This window comes from Zonotrichia albicollis, chromosome 19 (assembly GCF_047830755.1).
Source record: "Zonotrichia albicollis isolate bZonAlb1 chromosome 19, bZonAlb1.hap1, whole genome shotgun sequence".
Taxonomy (NCBI): Eukaryota; Metazoa; Chordata; class Aves; order Passeriformes; family Passerellidae; genus Zonotrichia; species Zonotrichia albicollis.
This window is the reverse complement of record NC_133837.1, coordinates 4,307,426-4,325,731: the sequence shown is the minus strand read 5'-3', so window position 1 is coordinate 4,325,731 and position 18,306 is coordinate 4,307,426. Positions and strand designations below refer to the sequence as shown.

General features: G+C 44.4%; 1 protein-coding gene across 2 annotated transcripts in view; it reads right to left on the bottom strand.

Annotated features, from left to right (window-relative positions):
- The window catches only part of SAP30BP (SAP30 binding protein), a 29,053-nt gene that overhangs the window by 2,794 nt on the left and 7,953 nt on the right, over positions 1–18,306 (bottom strand). For both annotated transcript variants that reach the window (XM_005494082.4, XM_014272062.3), the window contains 6 exons: positions 10,339–10,381; positions 4,312–4,400; positions 1,818–1,909; positions 1,280–1,340; positions 717–768; positions 270–328 (listed from right to left, as the gene is read on the bottom strand). In XM_005494082.4, the coding sequence (XP_005494139.1) occupies positions 270–328; positions 717–768; positions 1,280–1,340; positions 1,818–1,909; positions 4,312–4,400; positions 10,339–10,381 (396 nt within the window). The remainder of the gene's footprint in view (positions 1–269; positions 329–716; positions 769–1,279; positions 1,341–1,817; positions 1,910–4,311; positions 4,401–10,338; positions 10,382–18,306) is intronic.

Below are 18,306 nucleotides of genomic sequence, written 5' to 3'. Positions count from 1 at the left end.
CTTACTGAATGCCATTTTTAGAGTTCTAGTTTAAAAATACTGACAAAACAGCAGGAAATCCAGTGGAGTAAACAACCTATAAATGGACCTATAAGGAAGGGCAAATAACTTGGTCTGTGAAGTTAGGGAAAAGAAATGCAAGAATAAAGGAGAGATCTAGGATAAAACAAGCAGTTTTAACATAGAAATAGCAAAGCAATGGAATGAAATCCAGCAGGGAAAGGAACAAGAGCCCTGCACCTGCATCTCTTCAGGTTTTGAGCAGATACCTTTGTGCGCTCCTTCTTGGCCTTCTCCAGTTTGTCCATCTCGATCTTCTGGGCTTTAGCTGAGAAAGAGCAGAAGATTTGAAGCATTAAGAACAGCAAAATTCAGCAGTTCTCATTCACACACTTCCCATGATTAAAAAAATATAGATTCAAATTCTATATAGAAAAATTAAACTGCCACGAAAGCAACTGTTGCTTTTTAATCAAAGCACTGCAGCACTAATTTAGTCATTTGAGAGATGAAAACATTGCAGAACCAATTTAAAAAGCCTTTCCAAACTGATGAAGCATCAATAACATTCAGGCACATCCAACCAGAATGGAGTCATTAAAGAGCAGCATGTGATGACTTCTCATTTATACATAAAGTGAAGACTTCAGTGCAGTTAATTAAGTACAAAACACAAAGAGCTAAGCTAGGACAAAAAAGAGACTTCCTGGAATTACCTAGTGCCTCGTAATATGAATCCTCTGACCAGCCATGAGGATCAAACATGTCCTGAAAAAAAGAAATAAACCAGATTAGGGCTCTTCCCACAGAACCACAAAACCCAGTGCAAAAATGCTTTAAGTATTTGTGTTCTCTGATGATAATCAGAGGTGACAATGAGAATCATCACTGATTTCTTCCTGTATCCCAGTGACACAAAGGTCCCATCAGACCTTCTTCTATGGGACCATGTTCTGTTGTGAATGAAGAAACAGCTTTGAAGCAAAAAGGATGCTGGGGTAAGTCATGCATTTTTCTGTTACTCAGCTTCTTTCCCCCCTCAAGGAGTTCCATTCAGAGCTCCACACTTCAGCAGCTTTTGTGCAGAATCATTGTAGCAAAGGTTGAGGCACTGGGGCTCAGTGCTACACAGAAATGTTCACATCACTGCAGAGGCTCAGATTGAGGTTGCATTACAAGACCTCTAAGCAAGCAGGCTGGAGAAAGCCTGAGGTGAGATTTCACATCTCTGTGTTACCTTTACCCACTCCTTTTCCAGTCAAAACACTGCCCCCCTCACCTTTGGATAATTTGTACCAAGCTCATCAATGGAACAAAACTGGATCAGCTTTTCATAGATGCTGCAAAGGAAAAGCAAGAGGTCAGAACAGAAGCAGGGAGCAGAAGGGAACAGAAGTGTTTCAGATGTGCCAACAGAGGGAGGTTGTCACCTCTTCACACCACAAGGTGAAATGAGAAGCTGGGAAGCTGCACCTGCTATGATGGATGTGGCACCCCGTTATCCACAGCACTTCCTATTCCTCAAAGCACCTCCCAGCTCCCACAACAGTCACATCTTCTAAAGTAGACTTAAAGTAGACACGTTTTAAATGTGAAGTCACATCTTCACATTTAAAATCTAACCAACACACCAACTCCAGCTCCTGCTTTACCAAACACAAAGGAGAGTTTTACTGCTTCAGTAACAAACTGAGAAAGACAATTTGTAAGCAGTAATGCTTCCTGATCAGGATCCTTCTGCAACAACTCCAACAAAGAGGGAAATTCTTCAAATTAGCTCTGTGGTGCTGTGGTCACATGAAAAGATGGTGGCTCACCTGGGATTGCGAAATTCCTTTTTCCTCTGGATGATGTAGTTCATGTCCATGCCCTCTTTCACTTTCCTCTCATACAGCTTTTGAATTTTATCCTACAGGAGAAAGATTATAGGGTGAGCCAGGATGAAAAGGAGCAGCACAGCAGCTGACTCCTGTGCATGTGGAAAGAAGCCAACTGAACCAGTGACCTCCTTAGCCAGAGCTAGGATTTACACCAGGGCCAGGCTGCTCAAGAGACATCTCCTCCCTGAATGTCTGAAGTACCTTCATGAACTGTCTGATTGGTAAAGGAATGCTCTTTGCTCCTACTGAAGGCTTCAGTGATTAAAGATCTGCACACAAGGCACAGACTCCTCCTTCCCAGGCTGCTGTTCCCCTTCACAGCCAGGACACAGAAAAGCCAATTCTGAAATCCAGAGGTTCCCCCACAACTCAGAGCAACCACCAAGCCCCACCTGCAGCCTCAGGTGAGCACCTGAGACACAGCAGCTGGGCTACACTGCCCACAGGGCAAAGCTCCTGCTCATCTGCTAGCCAGGCAGGGCCAGAGCCAAGTTCTGCTGCAGAATTAAACCCAGAGTGATCATCAGGTATTGCTGGGGGTGCCCACTGCAGCCAAATGCTCTTAGGAACAATGTGCTCATAAATCCCTGCTTTGGTACCAGTCAGATGGAATCAGCTTCTCTCTGCACATCACCCACAAGGCACAAGCCCATGCCAAAGGCAACTTAACTGATCCAGGTTGCAGTTGTCAAGCAGTCTATTCTCTAAAAGGCTAAAAGATTTCAAATCAAACATGATTTTTTCCCTTCCTCAGTAAGGTGGATGAAAACACATAAAAGTATTCCTGCTCTGGTGATGGTGAAGGGACAGCAGAGGCAGGAGCTCTCAGACAGAGTTAAGTGGTGCTGTTAAAATATCCTCAGTAATTTCCATCATCTTTTCTTTATGACAGAAATTCCTCATGTACCAGAGGCACATAAAACAAAACCAGAGCTGGGTCTTCAGTCTTTCAGGATGGGAGAAGCTGAGTCAATTTTCCTTTGTTGCTTCTGGATAAGTCACTTCATGTCTCCCTCCCTGGACAGTCAAACACAGAGCTGACTATTGTCTGAGGGCCTGCTGCAGCCTGAATAAAGGAGGATTGTTAAGAGCTGATATGAAACTCAACAACCTTAAAAAAACTTCTATGAGATAAATTTTCATCAGGTTGTCACAAAATCAGCAAGAGGAAATGGCACCATCTCCACATCCAGCAGCACATTGTGAGGTTTGAAGGAACAAACTGCAAAAGGGTGAATCTGGGGAGCAGAAATGACTGAATAGGTGTTCCCTTTATCCCCTCCCCATGGAGTAGCAATGAGGCTCCCCAAGTCCACAGATGGGCAACTACTCAGTCAACTTCACAATAAGAAGTCCTGTCTTTGGCAGAGTTCAAAATACAGTTTATAAGAGGAAAAATTTGACAAAAGAGCAAACCACCAAGAGACAAGCCCAGAACATTTTGCATTTCTAAGGAACAATCCCATCTCCTTACTCAAAGTGCTCTAAGATGTGGTTTGACCTGCCAACAGAGGACAAGCTCCCCTTTGATGTAACACACTAAACTGCTGTCAAAGGGGAAAAATTCTGCTTTATTCTGTCTACCCTGTCAAGCTCTGTGCATTCCTCAGCTCTAACACACTCCAGTTCATTGATGTCAGAACAGTAAAATCCTCCTACAGCACCAGAGGAGGTTTGGGTGTGCCCAGGTACAGTGTGTGGAGAAGAAAGCATCATCTGGATGGTGAGTCACTCTGAATCACCACTGCATGTTAGGGGCCACTTTACAGAGCAGCTCAGGAGTGATTCTTGACTTGTATTTCTGCTGGGCAGAAAACCAGAGTTAAAACTCAAGTGTGTGTTAGGAGACAGCAGTCCCTGCTCTTTCATTTGCACTCCATGAGGAGAACACAGATTATTGCAAACTTGGTCACTGCTGTTATTTGGGCGTGCACCACAGAAAACGTGTTTGTGTTCTTTTGTTGCCTCTAAGCTACCAGCCTTCCCTCTAAATGTTTACCATCCAGAGACATGTAGGTGGAAAAGGAATCCAGGCATTGCTGCCTCAACTATTCCAGTTTAGGGGATTTCAGGGCTCTATAGAAAAACAATTTGTTCTTTGCTAGGGAGCTGAATTTGCTGAGGTAAGAGGAAAGCAGCCCTGACAGTAAACATTGCTTCTGTGTCACTGCTGGCATCAAGAGCTGTTTTAAAGCATAATTAACCCACAGAGGCTGGAAAGCAGCTTAAAGCTACTTGGAGATTCCTAAACTGGAACTGCTGTAAAGCCTAAAGCATTAACACAGTGCATTCATAAACTCAGTGTGGTAAAACCCAGCTTTAATCTGGAGCTTTGCCTTGTGCAAATTTACTGAGCAGGGTTCCCAAATATGCCCTGAACTGCAAATCGTAAAAAAGAAAAGAAAAAGAAATGAAGTGGACTTATACCAACCTGCAATTGGTTAGAACATCTGCCAGGAGGCTCAGGAGGGATTTTGATCTCATCTGGAGACATGTTCCTCACTCTCTCTGAAAAAGAAGCTGCAGAGAACAAACTGGGGTGAGTTCTGGAACTACTGACGGGAATTTCAGCCATACAAGTCATTAAATTTGTTTTATGTCTTTTATGTCAGCACTACTCCCTCACTGGGAACCCAGGGCAAAGGTGATGACAATGCTGACAGCTGGGACTTGTGGTGTTTTCAAGGTGCTGAGCAAGAAGCAACTAAAGAACCTGAAGGCTGGGTCACTGGAAGAGGGGATGTGATGCTTGTTTTATTGATACACCCCTGGAGAGAGAATGGGGCCATGCATGGGGTGGAGCACAGCATCAATTTTATGCAGTCTGGCTCTCTGCCATTTTGGGGGAGATAATCACTTGGTGAATATTTACTTCAGGACATACCTGGATGAACCAAAGTGGCTCAAGGAGAGAACAATGCTCCCCAAGGCTGTCAAGAGTTAACCACAAGAAATTACATTTAATCCTTAAGTTAACACTTCCTTAGCAGGCACTTTGATCTCTGCTTACAGAGACAGACTATTGCTAGAAAGAACAACTCGTCCTGCAGGACTGGGAACAGCCCAGTCCAGATTGCCAAATTTCCACAGCTGTTTGTACTGGGATACACTACTAAAGTGCCTGATTGCCATATAGTTTACAGAGTTATCAGCAAAAGAAACGGCCACATTTCCCCCCATTGCTTGCTACTTTCCCACTATTATGGGAAACCCAGGCAGTTCTCTGGCCAAGCCTTGGAACAGAGATTTGTGCCCCATTTAAGCAGCTGGGATTGTTTTCAAGCATAATTTGTCCAGGGAACACATCCCAGAGTTGGATAAGGGACCTGGGAGCAGCACACAAGTCACATCAACCAAGCTTTTCACATGTGCAGCTCCTCAGTTACACATTCCTCAGGAAAGCTCTCTGAGCTACAACTGCAGCACCCAGAGTTCAGCTCCTCTGGATAAAGGCCAGGAGGGCCCAAAGGCCAGACAGGGCTGCTGGAACCCTGCAGAGCTGAGGCTACAGATCAACAACACCACACACACCATCAGTGCTGCTACAGTTTCCCTGTCCTTTGTAAAAATGTGAAGCATTAAGGACAAGATCCTTTGAGAGGAAAAGCTGGCAGGCGACCGCTCATTCTGTTTGATCAAGATGTTGCTGAGGGTTAAATTCTCCAGCAGTTGCCAGTAACAAACAAAAAGTGTCCTTTGGCATTTAGCAAGTGGGAGCCTTTATGGAAGGAGGAAAGCTTGCCAGAGTGCCCAGAGAAAGGCAGGCAAAGGGAGCTCCCTGACAACAAGGCACACATTTGTTACAGGTTACAGCTGCTGCTGGGATGGGGAGGCCTCTGGGTTAATTAGAGCTGCAGGAAAGCCAGAAAGACAGTGGCAAAGACACAAAGTGTGGGCAATACACAGCACACAAGGCTTGCTGGGAAAGGTAAAAGCTGATTAGTGGCTTAAGAGGTTCACAGCAGAAGCATTAAAAAATAAGGCCATTAAATCCAGATTTTATTAGGCAAAGAAAGCACCTGAAAAAATTAATTAAAAAAATCAAGCCTAGTTCCACATTAGACATCCCACAGGCTCTTTGCAGATAAGCCACAGAGAAACAAAACATTTATGGGAAGGGGAACTGTGTGCTCATATAAATTCAGGAACTCTGGGCAGGACCTCTGTTTTACCTGCAAAAAAAGTCAAAGTCATAAGAATATCTTCAGCAATCCATTCAAAGCCCCCTTGAAAAAGAAATCATTTTGGAAGCAGAACAAGAGCTCCCAATGAGACAATATATTTTGATGCATGACTTTTCAGGTTTGGTGCTAATTTCCTCTTTTGTGTGAGCCTTGTGAAAATAATTCTTTATCAACATTATGGGGGGAAGCATCTTTTAATGGTTTACAAGGACCTAAGGAATCTTTGCCTCCTTCGATCCCACCAGAGCTGGAGGCAGCTGAGCACTGCCAGCAGCAAGGCAGGACATGCACCTCCCAAACTGAGCACAAACTTGCAGCATTACTCAGTTATTTCATCACTTTGCAGCCAGCCAGAGGTGCCACATCATTGGGAAGAGAAAAGGGTGAGTTTAAGGGTGAGTTTAACCCCTTTGGGCTTATTTACAGTAAGGAAGTACAAATTATCCATGCCCTGCAGCAGTCCTCAGTCTTGCTCCCTGCACAGACAGAATGGCCACAGCATCTTCCCACCAGCTCTGTCCCTAGAGGAAAACTGGGATTATAATCCTGGCATTTGCATGTATGGCCACACATAAAACATTTTGTGTTTTCCAAGTCCCAAGGGCAGCTTTCCACCATGTCTACAGCAATAACTGCAGATGAACAGCTCACAACAAGGTGTGTCCTCACAGGATACATCCAACTGCTCTGTGCATCCTGTTATTCCTGTCAAGATCAAAGTTTTACTTTGACATGAGTCACAGGTAGTGACACTGGCTCCAGCCCCTCATTTGCCCTGTGATTTGCAGGCTCACAGCCTAGAGGATCTCCAAATGTGGACCTCAGGAAGTGGCTGTTGGCACAATTAATCACTCCAGGCACACCCAGATTCTGGCTCACAGTAAGTAAATATCTTCCCCAATCAGATTCTAAGTCCTGACAAAGAATTGAGCTGTGAAGCAGATCCCATGAGTCACATGGGGGTTCAAGAAAGCAGGGGCCACTGCCCCTGAGAGCTTCCTGCTGCTAGAGGACACTGCTGCTGGTGCTTAGTCTGTGCATTCTCCTTCCACAAGCTGGCCTAAAAATTAAACCCTTCATCAGCACAAGCAGGAGGTGTTTGTAGCTTTGTGTGCAGTCACTCCTCTGCTCCCAGGCCAAAGCACAGGCAAATATCATCTTGCAAAGACTCAGCACCTCAGCAGTCACTGAAGGAGATTCCACAGATTCCAAGGATTTGCTCACCAGATCTTGGTAAGGCAGAAAATGAAATGGAAATGCTACATTTAATGTGCTTCAGTTTGAGATGGATGGATTATAAGACCTATACCCAATACAGGAGACAACTTTGCAAAGCAGGAGAGAAAGTGGCACAGTGCAAACTGTGATCTCCATTTCCAGAGGGAAATGACTGCTCTCAGCCCAAAGGCTCTGCTGGAGACACTGTCAGAGAGCACACAGGAGTTTTGTTCCCTACAGATGGGTAGGAATGTTTTCCTAGTGCAGAGAAAAGCAAAGAACAGAGAGCACAGAGCTGGCTGTTCAGGACAGACACGGTGTGGATCACGGCTCTAGGATTAACTCTGCTCCCAGGTGGGATAAAGAACTCCTGTCCCTTTCAGGGGTCATTTATGTGCTCTGTTTGAAGCAGCCACAAGGGATTAGAGGCAGTTCAGGTGCCAGTTTCTTTCTAAAGGTCACAACTATACAAAAAAACCCAAGGAAAGGGTGATCAGAGCAGCAAGGGCTTCCCCTGGAGACAGGCAAAGCGGTGCTGCCAGCTCTCCACACTGCATTCCCTGGCACTCCAGCCAAGGCTGCTTGGCACAGACCAGGGTGGGGGGGCTCTGATTTCCTGGCACCAGAACAGCCAAATCACAGGGAAGAACTGGAGACAACAACATGCCAGTGAGTCACCCATCCATGGAAGGACACCAGGTCCCTTTCTGCTCCGTGGGCTGAGAAATGCAGAGGGAGACCTGCAACCCAGCCATACTTTCTGCTCTTATGAACACTGACTTTGTGCTTAGATATCCCAAGGGCTGGAGAGAACATTTCTTACAATCCAAAAGGTAAACAAGCATGCTGCAAAAATCTTCAGGGCAAAAAAACCCTACATCCTTCAAGTATTATTTTGCAAGGCTGCAGGAAACAGCAAATGCAATGTCGTGGCAGCACCATGAACTGATTCAGAGTGGTACAAAAAAGCCCCAAAGGACAATGCTGATGTAGAAATCCATGAAAACAAGCTTCACACATATTTCCTTCTCAAACAGGGGGCTGAAACGTTCCCACTCATTCTGTCAGCCATTGATTGTGTGATTACTACTTTGGCACAAGTCAGGACAACCATGCCCTTCCCAGCAGCTCATCCCAACTGTTTTCTTTGTGCCAACTCCAGTGCTCACCTAGCATGCACTAAGCACATCAGGGAATGGATCCAGCTGGAAGCCTCACAGGGAAAAAGAAAAAGAAAAAAAAAAAAAGAAACAACAAAAAAGGAGCAGTGAAGATGGATCCCAGCTGGCTCCCACTCCCAGAGCTGCTCCAAGGTTTTTGTGCATCCGGGGAGGTAAAACACAAACAGTGCTTTTGGCAGGAGCCTACACTGATTTAATACTTAAGCAACTGCACAATCACAGACTTTAATAAAGGTGATGCAGAAAAATGTAAGGTTATCTCCTGAGAAGGGCAGGCCCACACTCTTTTAATGCAAAAAGCAGTTATGGAAAACTGTCCAAGGAGGACCTTGATTTCCACAGACTGATAGACAAAACTTGAGGGGTCCAGACTGGAGCAGTTACTCACTTTGTGTCAGAAAATCTTGCACCTTTTTCCATTAAAGAATTTTAACTGTGAAAGTCCAAGTTTTCAGAAAGGGAGTGGTTCTTACATTACTCCAACTGTAAGTCTCTTGCAACAGCTCCTTTTCAACTAGATAAGATATGGTCTAATGGAACAGACCTACAGAATCCAGCATGGCAAGTATGCTGACCTCTAATAACCTGGCTCTGCACAAAGCCAGCCTGCACACTGCTGTTTGGAAAGGATATTAAAGATAAGATTGCAGAGACCTCAGTCCAGGTCTCAGACTCTCCAACACTGCTCACCATGAGCTGTGACAATACCAAGTGCTCCCTGTGCTGCTTTTAAAGCCATGTGCAAGTCTTGGCCATGGTGAGACAAAGAAATGCAGTCTGGGCAGTCACTGTGGGAAAAGGGGACAAACAGAATTGTAACCTGAGCCTTACACCTTCATTAAGAAAGGACTTCCCACTGCATTGCTTCAAACTGCACAGCTTCACCCACATGTAAAACACAGAGGAAAAGAGCAGTTGGCTTCTAGAGAATGTGCTGTAGTTTTTACCCCAAATGCTGTTGTCTTATCCATGCTTCCAGGGTGCATTTAGAGGAGGATGAGTAGATTGAAGAAAGATTTCTGTTGCATTTAATGATAAGACTAGTTGAAGCAGTTTTGCCCTTTCAAGGCAGAAAATCCAATAGACAGCATTGCAAAGTCTGGGCAGACCAACTAAAAAGGACTTATAAATGCCAGACTTCAGTGATGGCTGCTGTAGGAGCCACAGCTGATCTGAGTATTTACCATCTTAATTTACACTTACCACATTTTATGACTGAAATATCAATCTGATTTGAGAGATGAAGCAACTTCCAAACTCATTTGTTTTTAATGATATTATTATGTGATAGCACATAACTGCAGGAGTAACCTCAGGAACAGAGGATCAGTGCAAGACAGTCAGAAATGCAATATAAAATGCAGTTTCTGTGCAGCTCCAAAGAGACCAAGCAGAGGATTGTATTTCAAGCTGACAACCCTGAACTTTCCAAATCTAATAATGGTGCAATGAATAAATGAGATGACACAAAAATCAAGTTTTAGTAACTATTAGAAAACACAGAGTACTATGTCAGCACAGCAGCTGTAAATCTGTGAGTGGCTCACATTTAAATGGGGATACTTTTAGTGAGTTTTGGAAGCCACAGAACAAAGTCATCACTCCTGGCTGCACTGGCTCTGGCTAGACAAAGCTACACTTGGTTTTAAGCTCATCTAAAAAAAACACCAACACTGCCCTTTACATACAAGTTTTAAACATGAAATTGTTTTCATATTTTTAGGTATGAAGCCTTTCTCCCAGAAGAAAAGTTCACTGAAAATATTCATGCAGTAAATTCTAGCATTGCCAGGGCAGAGGTGCTTTTTACAAGTGGGACTTACAAAGTCTAGCTTGAATAAAAACCTGTGAATAAATACTTTTGAGTGAACTTACCAACTAGCTCCTGAGGATCTCTTTTCTCCACTTCTGAGAATTCCTGCAAAAAAGGAGGAAGAAATAGATTTTAGTCAAGTTATGCCTCCAACCTAAAAAGTTTTGCTGCTTATTTAGAAATGTACAACTTTTTTCTGAGACAAGAGAATAAAAATTAAGAATGAAATCCAATTTATTAGGTAAGAGGACAATGTCTGGACCGTGGAAAGTCAAAGTCTAACAGGATGCTCCATTTCTTTGCAGAGCTAAATTTAATGAAAGAATTAAGGCTTTGTTTCACCAGGTCTTGGACACTGAACTCCTCTGGAATTCCAGAGAAACTGCTGTACACAAAGCCTTTCCTCAGAACAGATCAAAGCATAGATTTTTCATTTCTGGTGACTGGCCCTGGGCACCAAGCAGTGTTTTAGAGCACAGTCAGGTGAACACAGGCTGGATCCAGCCCTCAGGAGACTCCTTCAGTCCTGGGAATGCCAACCAGAGCTGTGTGCAGCTGAGCAGGACCAGCCTGGTGCATTCCCAGAGCAGGGTGGCCACAGCCCAGGTGCTCCCAGAGCTCAGGGATCAGCTCCTCATCAGAGCTCTGCAGGCTCCCAGGTGTGCCAGATGTGTGATGCTGAATTCATCTGTGCCCCTGTGCCATGCAGGGCTTTGGCTGACAAACCAAACCAAACCAAACCAAACCCAACCAAACCCAACCCAACTGCCAGGGAGTGCTGGGGATGCAGATCCTGCGCTCCCATCTCAGGAGGATGACCCCACTGGCAGCTCTCCAGGAGTGACACAGCCAACCTGCCCAACCAGGGACTCAAGAGCAAGCTGCACTGGCCTGGAGATGGCCACACAGCTAATGCTTGCCTGCTCAAAGAAATTAAGGATATCTCATTTGCAGATGTTTGCAGTGTGCTGAGCAGGAGGCATTATGTAGGATAAGACATTTTTAAATATGGTTTCACCATACTGAGACCAACACTCAAATATTTTGGTGCTTCTGGGAGATCCCAGGAGAGTCACAAGTGATATCAAGCTCAGCACAAATAAAGTTTCTGAAACAGTACCAGCTGTATCCCAACATTGCCCTCTCCCTCCCAAAGACCTTTTGTGACTCACTGGACTGTTGTCCAAAATTCCTCAGTGCCTGCAAACACTGAAGCCATTCATTGAACCTGACACTGACAGAATGCTGCCTCCTTGGTAACAGCTCCCTGACCCCCTCCCTTTCTCCATTCCCAGCCAGGTGAGAGGTGCATCAGGTGAGGAGACAGCAGTGAGGTCACCAAGCCAGATGTGGGAACAGCCTGTGCCAAACTCACTCTGAACATGACCCACTTTCAGAGAAGCCAAAGCCCTCTGGAAGCAGAAAAACAAATTCTTTGTGTGGCACTGACTGCTACAGGGCATTTTTTATAGCCATTCATGGAAGACACAAAAAAAAAAAAAAAAAAAAAAGAAGAAAGCACTATTTCTGCATTAGTACACTTGGATCACAAAAATACAAGGCTAAAGCTATTTTAGAAAAAGAAAGAAGTACACAGAGGAGCACACATCTTCTCCCTGGCCAGCTGGCCCCAGGCCCCTCTGAGATGGGCTGAGTGTCACAGTTCCAACCCCTGTGAGACAATGCCTTTGGTGTGTGCACCAACAGCTCTGCTCCCAGCAGCACAGAGAAAAAATTTCAACAGGAACATGACATTTCAAAGCAAAAAATGATGCCAAAGCAGTAGCTCTCTTTGGGGAGAGCACTGGACTGGAACCCAGGGAATCCAGACTGTGTTCTCCACAAACCTACATGGATGGGGAGCTCACAGACTGAGCTTCAGCTCACCAGTGGGGAAGTGGAGCAATCTGTGGTAACTGAAGGGCTGTGAGGACAAATCCAGAGGCTGCAGAAGCTCACAGAGGTGCAACATCTGTCCAGGCCATACAGTGACTCACCAGCAGTAAATACATTGTCAGGAGGCTGCTCCTTCCCTTTCCGGGGGGAACTTGCTAGATGGGTAATTAAAATTATTTCTCACCTTGGTTTGAGACAAGCAAATGTTTGTTGAGGTGAAAGGAGGGAAGTGCTTTAGCTCTAACCTTGACTAAACTCCATTCTGCACTCTTATCTCTTGTAAGTTTTAAGTGGAACTGAGGAAGAAGTGGAGGAGACAAGGCTGTGTCCCTGAGCACCTCCTGATCCTTCCTCTTACCCTCATACCATTTATTACTCCATTATGCTTCCCATCTCCTTCTGCCACTTCTTGCAAGAGAAATAATCCCCTCAAACAGCAAGATTGCCAAGCAGGCACTTAAGGAACCCAGTGGCACAGCCAAATTCAGGTGCATTACACATGGGCTATGTGGCCCCAAAAATGCTGTTCTCTTATTTGGGCCCTAACAGCCTTGCAAGGGGCTGTGCTGCATTTCTGACTTGTCCAGAAGCTCATTTTCAAGTCTCCTGTATGCCAGGAGTTGGTACCAAGCATAAGCACACAGCTCTCAGGAAACAATAACTCATGTGCTCTGAGAGAATCTGATGGCCAAGCCCCTCCTGCCATGTTTTATATGAGACAAGGATCTCTGAAATGTCAGCTGTGTTAAATAGCATGTTCTATGAACTTCCAGAATAATCAGTAAGTTTGCTTTAATGAGAATTTTCTTCTTTAATTTGCATCCTTTGAGTCTGCCCTATTTGTGAGAGGCTAAATGAAGCCAGTCCTCTGTTCTGCCCTGGCCCACACTTTCCCACCCCACCAAATCCAGTCCCCACAGGCCCAGCCAAGACATCAGAGAGCCCAGAGCTGCTGCAGGCACCAGCAAACACGTCCAGCCCTGGATTGCAGCCACACCTCACTGCCCAGGGACAGGAATTTTGCTTAGTGATGAGTTCCTTCATACCTCCACCCACTGCTCCATCCTGAGCTGGAGACATCAACACAGCTTTTCATTAACTTGGGCTGCTTTCAAACCTCGTAAATGCTTTCAAAATACAAATGGATGACCAACTTCTCCAGTGCTTGTTCATATTTGCTCAGTTTGCTGTTGAAAACTTCGAGGCAAGCATCAACAACTTGACTAAAGTTTGGCAGATGGAAATTTTAAGAAGTCTTATTCAAACCACTGAGTATCCACTGAAGATCCAGAACCTTCTAAAAACTTCCAATGGAGAAATCACACCAGAACTGTTCTACACTCCCTTAGGCTAATTTAAGTTTGAGACACACGAGGAGTACAATGAACTGATTAGGAAAGACAGCATGAAAACCACAAATCTGCAGATCTTATCTAATACATTAAGTGGAATGAAATGGAGAATCACCAAGTGGAAATCTAAGGTACAATAAATACTGGAAAGTTGCTACCTTTTGGTTATGAAAGAGAAGAAATATTTATGTGTGGATGAGAGATTTCTAAAGGAATTCCAAAGGATTTAAACAATGGAAAATTTGAAGGTAACTGAATTTTATATAGGGTAGTTACCTAAATCCACTTAAGCAAAGGTGATCTCTCTGTTGATTACATCACCAATACCCTGGGTTATGTATCAGTATCTCACATGGAACATAAAATCAAGCAGGTGAGTGGCTCCAGCAGGAGGGATTGTCTGTCAAAACTCCCCATCAGAGTAAATACTTGAAATTATTAGAGATTTCAAGCATCCCAGAGCTAAAGACATCACTTAAAGAGTTCATTTCCATTTGAATTCTGAGGCCTTAAAAAAAAATTAGGACTTTGCTAGTGACACCTGTACCTTAGATTTTTCACAAACCAAACCCGTGAAAATCTGTACAGAAGCAACTCTAAATTCACTTATTGCTTGACTGAGTTTGAAAAAAAAAAGCAAAAAAAAGCTGTACTGTGCTTTATCATGCACTCAGCAAGTTGATTTTCTGGCTGCCATCTACTGTGCAGCCCTGATCTCACAAGATCAACAGCTGAAGGGCCCAAAGGCAGCACTGAAAGGAGTCCAGGGAGCTGCAGAGCCAAGCTGGAACAAGACAAAACACAAAAACAGGCAGCAGGGAGACTCCTTCCCCCTGACCTGGAGTAATAAAGAGCAGACTGAAGAGCACAAGCTGCTGTGGACAAAGTATTAAAAAAACCCCAAATGCACCTTTTTCTTCTGTGCTTCCCAGAACAATTGTGCACAACAGCTCACTGAGAGCAGACAGCATTTATGGTGGTACTAATCCTGTTTGAGTATAGGGAAAGATTTTTCAGTTTTTCCACTTTCCCAAGACAAATGGCTTTTTTCAAGGCCTGGACAAGATGAGTGCCTGCAAGAGCCTGGCTCATGAGCACCAAGGGCTGGCTCAGTTTTGTGAATCACCATCAGTGAAAGAGGAGCAGGATGAAGGGAGGGTGTGTGCACACACACAAGGGAAGTGCTGCATTCTGCCTGAAGCTTTCACCTCACTGGGGTGGCATCTTTTCAATCCTACAGTGTCTCCATCCAGTTACATAAAAAAACAGTGTCTGCTCAAGCTCCAAGGAAAATAAAAACAACCCAACACAATCCTCCCAGCACGGAACAGAGATTAAAGGAAGGAAGCAAAACAATATGAATCTGAGACTGATGAATTCCAGTTTGGACAGGCTTGCCCAGAACAGCTTTATTTAATGGAAGGAATGGACTGACTTTAAACAATGCTCACTAAATCCTTGCTGAAACAAGATCCATAAATCCAGCTCAGTGCTCACATCCCACATCACTGCTGGCATTAACTGTCACCACAAGGTACAAACTCAGGCAATTCATGCAGAAGCAGGTGCACATGTCAGTGCAGGTGCACTTCAAGCTACCAGGAGAAATGGTTCAAGAGAGAGGCAGAAGACACAAAACCAGACCCTGATGGCTTTAACAAAAATGCAAATTTTAAGAAATGGTGAAGCTGATGCCAGGTTTGGCACTCCCAAACTTTCAGCCAACTGAATCCTGCAGCTTCATTCTCTCACTGACTTCCAGGAAATATTAAAAGCAGCTAGTTCAGACAATACCTCCCCTTCAATATTTTTTTTCAGCAAATGCTCTTGTGTTTCAGAATTTCTTCTCCCTCCCCACTACTTCACATGATTGTTTGCACATAACTTTGATGCAAATTTAAACTGGCAGCCACAAAAGGTACAGACCAGTGACATCACTGTCAAGCAGTGTATTAGTCTGAAGATATTGCAGAGAATTTTTCAGTACAGTAGCCAGGGAATCTGCTGCTGTTACAGCTGTTACAGTGGATTTCTTGAATTTCTTGGATTTCTTGAATCTCAGCAAGTGCCAGCAGTAAGTTTTTGTAATTTTCCCTCCTCTCTACAATTCAGAATATCTCCTGTAGTCCCAAAACACAAACAGCCTCACTTGGCTGAGTATGATGGAAAGAAATTATAACTTAGCAGAAAATGTCAGAAGAGTTTTCTAAGCCAAGTGATGCTGGCCTTGCCAGAGCAAGCAGGTGGAATGTCTACATCATGCAGGCAGCAGGAGAAAGACAACCCCAAACCCTGCACTGTGCTTTTTTTTTCCCTCTCCTTTCATTTTCTTTTTTTTAAAGGAACATGGTAGCAATTATGTTCTTGCTTTTTCCTCTACAAAGATCAGAAGTGCTCGTGGGAACAGAACACCAGAAATGTCTCATTTCATATGAAAAGTGCATGACATGATTTCACTTCTTGTCCCCAGATCTGCCTGATGTTGGTGTGCAGCCAGGCTGAAGGCAGCAAGCAGAGTGCATGTCAGGTGCATTTAGAGCCAGGCAACAGGAGTACAATGCTTTTATTCCTCCTCCCCCCCACCCTTTTTTTATTTTCTTGTATTGTGAGAGAGGAGAATCCCAAGAGAAAGCTTGAAACAAGCACATTTCCTACAGCCATATCCTGTTTGCCAGCTCTGCTGCACAGCTCCAGGCAAAGTGCCCAGTTCAGCATAAGAAATTTAACTAAAAACCTGTAGGGACCATGATCTAGATACCAGGAGAAATCCAGCAGCTCAGAAATAAGCCTCCATAGGAAAAAAAGCTTGATATATCCACCCTTCAGTGACACTTATATACAGGCTTTACAAATCTGTTTGGAGATACAGAGAGAAAGGGAAGGAAGAACAAATCAAACAGTCAGCTCCTGAGACATTCCCTATCAAAATGTGCATAGCTGGCACTGCCTTTTACTTTTCCAGCTAAATTACATCTAAAAATACACATTCTTTAATGAAATGGAAAAAGAAAAAAAAAACCAACCCACTGAAAAAATCCCAACCAAGACCTGGCAAAACATTTCAGTGAGAAAGTGCTTTAGAAAGGAAGCATTCATAGCATAAATCCTTTAAATAGCTTCTTTGAAACTTGACTCCATTCACCTGACATATGCTATCTGAGTATTTGACAAAGATTATTTGTTAGGAATAACTTCCAGTTAAGGAACTGTGTGCCAGAACTTTTGCTTTCCATGTGGAGCTACAATTCACAACACCTGCATCCCAGCGGAGCCTGGTCCCAAAGCTGCCCCAGGAGCACAACAGCTCCTGCTCTGCACAGCCCAAAAATTCCTTCAAGTGAGTTTTGCTTACTACAATGAAATAGAAACTCACTGGTCAAGTACCAGCAAGACAGGACAAGGCTGGAGGTGTCAAGGTACTTCAGTGATTTTATTTTTTACAGCTTGTTGCAGTGCAGAATCAAGCAGAAGGTGAAGGTGGGCTGTGAAAATTCAGCAAAGGAAAGGCTCAGGAGAGCTTACAAAATTAACTTCTTGCACAAGCTTTCTCCCCTAGAACACAGCATTAAAAATTCCTCATGGTTTGGAGTAGAGGCAAGGTGTAATAGCAAGTACCCTCAGTGAGAAATTCACTCCTTCATGAATAGATCCCACTGAGTTTATCCAGATTTTGCTCCTTCTGTACCCAGAACAGGGCAGCTGGAAGGAGCTATTTTCAGCTCTTTGCTGATATTTGAGGCAATGCTCCATCTGTGCTGCCTGCTCAGCCCCTCACTGTGACATGCACAGACCTGCACACCCAGAACAGCAGCCAGAAATAAATAATTGCAGCTACAGAGCCGGACTTGAACAACTCAGACTTTTATCAGGTGAAATATGCAAAGGGAAGCAGCTCCAGAAAGGACTTTTCTTCAAGTTTAAAGACAAACAGAACAAGCCTGGCTCTTCTTTGGAGGAAGGCAAGCCACACCTGTGTCAATAATCCCTGGTATTCAGCACTGCAGGGAGTGAAGAGTCTGCTGCAACTTGCATGGCCGGCGGGGAGGAAGGAACAAGCATGCCCACGGACATGTCTCATCTCCCAAACTGCTCCAGAGCTGGAGGGAAGCCAGGAGCTCTCCAGGAGTGCTCCAGCTTCAGAGCCCCACAAGGCTGGGATCTGTCTCCCTCTCAGACAGGGCTGGAGACAGGAGTACGTGTGGCAAGGAGCAAAATAATAACCCCAGATGCCAAATGTTGTTTTGCTTCCTGCATGCAGAGCAGCTTTGAGTGCCTGTGATATTCTCTGGCAATAACCAAGGTTCACCCAGATAAAATGGGAACCAGGGATCAGCTGGTTTCATGTCTGGGCACTCACTGTAGCAGTGCAGAGCAGCATTTGCAGCTGAGTTACATCTAAACTCTCTGCAAAACTCTCTGGTTCTCTCTACAGAGCTCTGAAAAAACATCTATAAGCCTAAAACAAGGGAAAGCCACACAGACAGCATTTTACACAATTCTATTAAAAGGAAGCTGAAACACAGAAAAAGAATCTGAGACTGCAGTGCTCATCACTGGCACCTTCAGGCTGTGCTTCCAGGCAAAGCAATGAGTGAGGAAACAAACAAACCAAGGGAGTTCTAACCTTGACCCCAGCCCTGGGAACTGCACAGTTCATGCTCTGAAGGTGTTTACAGAGGTATGCTCACAGCCATGCAGAATGCAAGCATGTTAACTTAAGGACAGAACTTTCCCCAGACATACTTTTCCCCTTCTTTGGAGCAAAATAATTACACCTGAGAT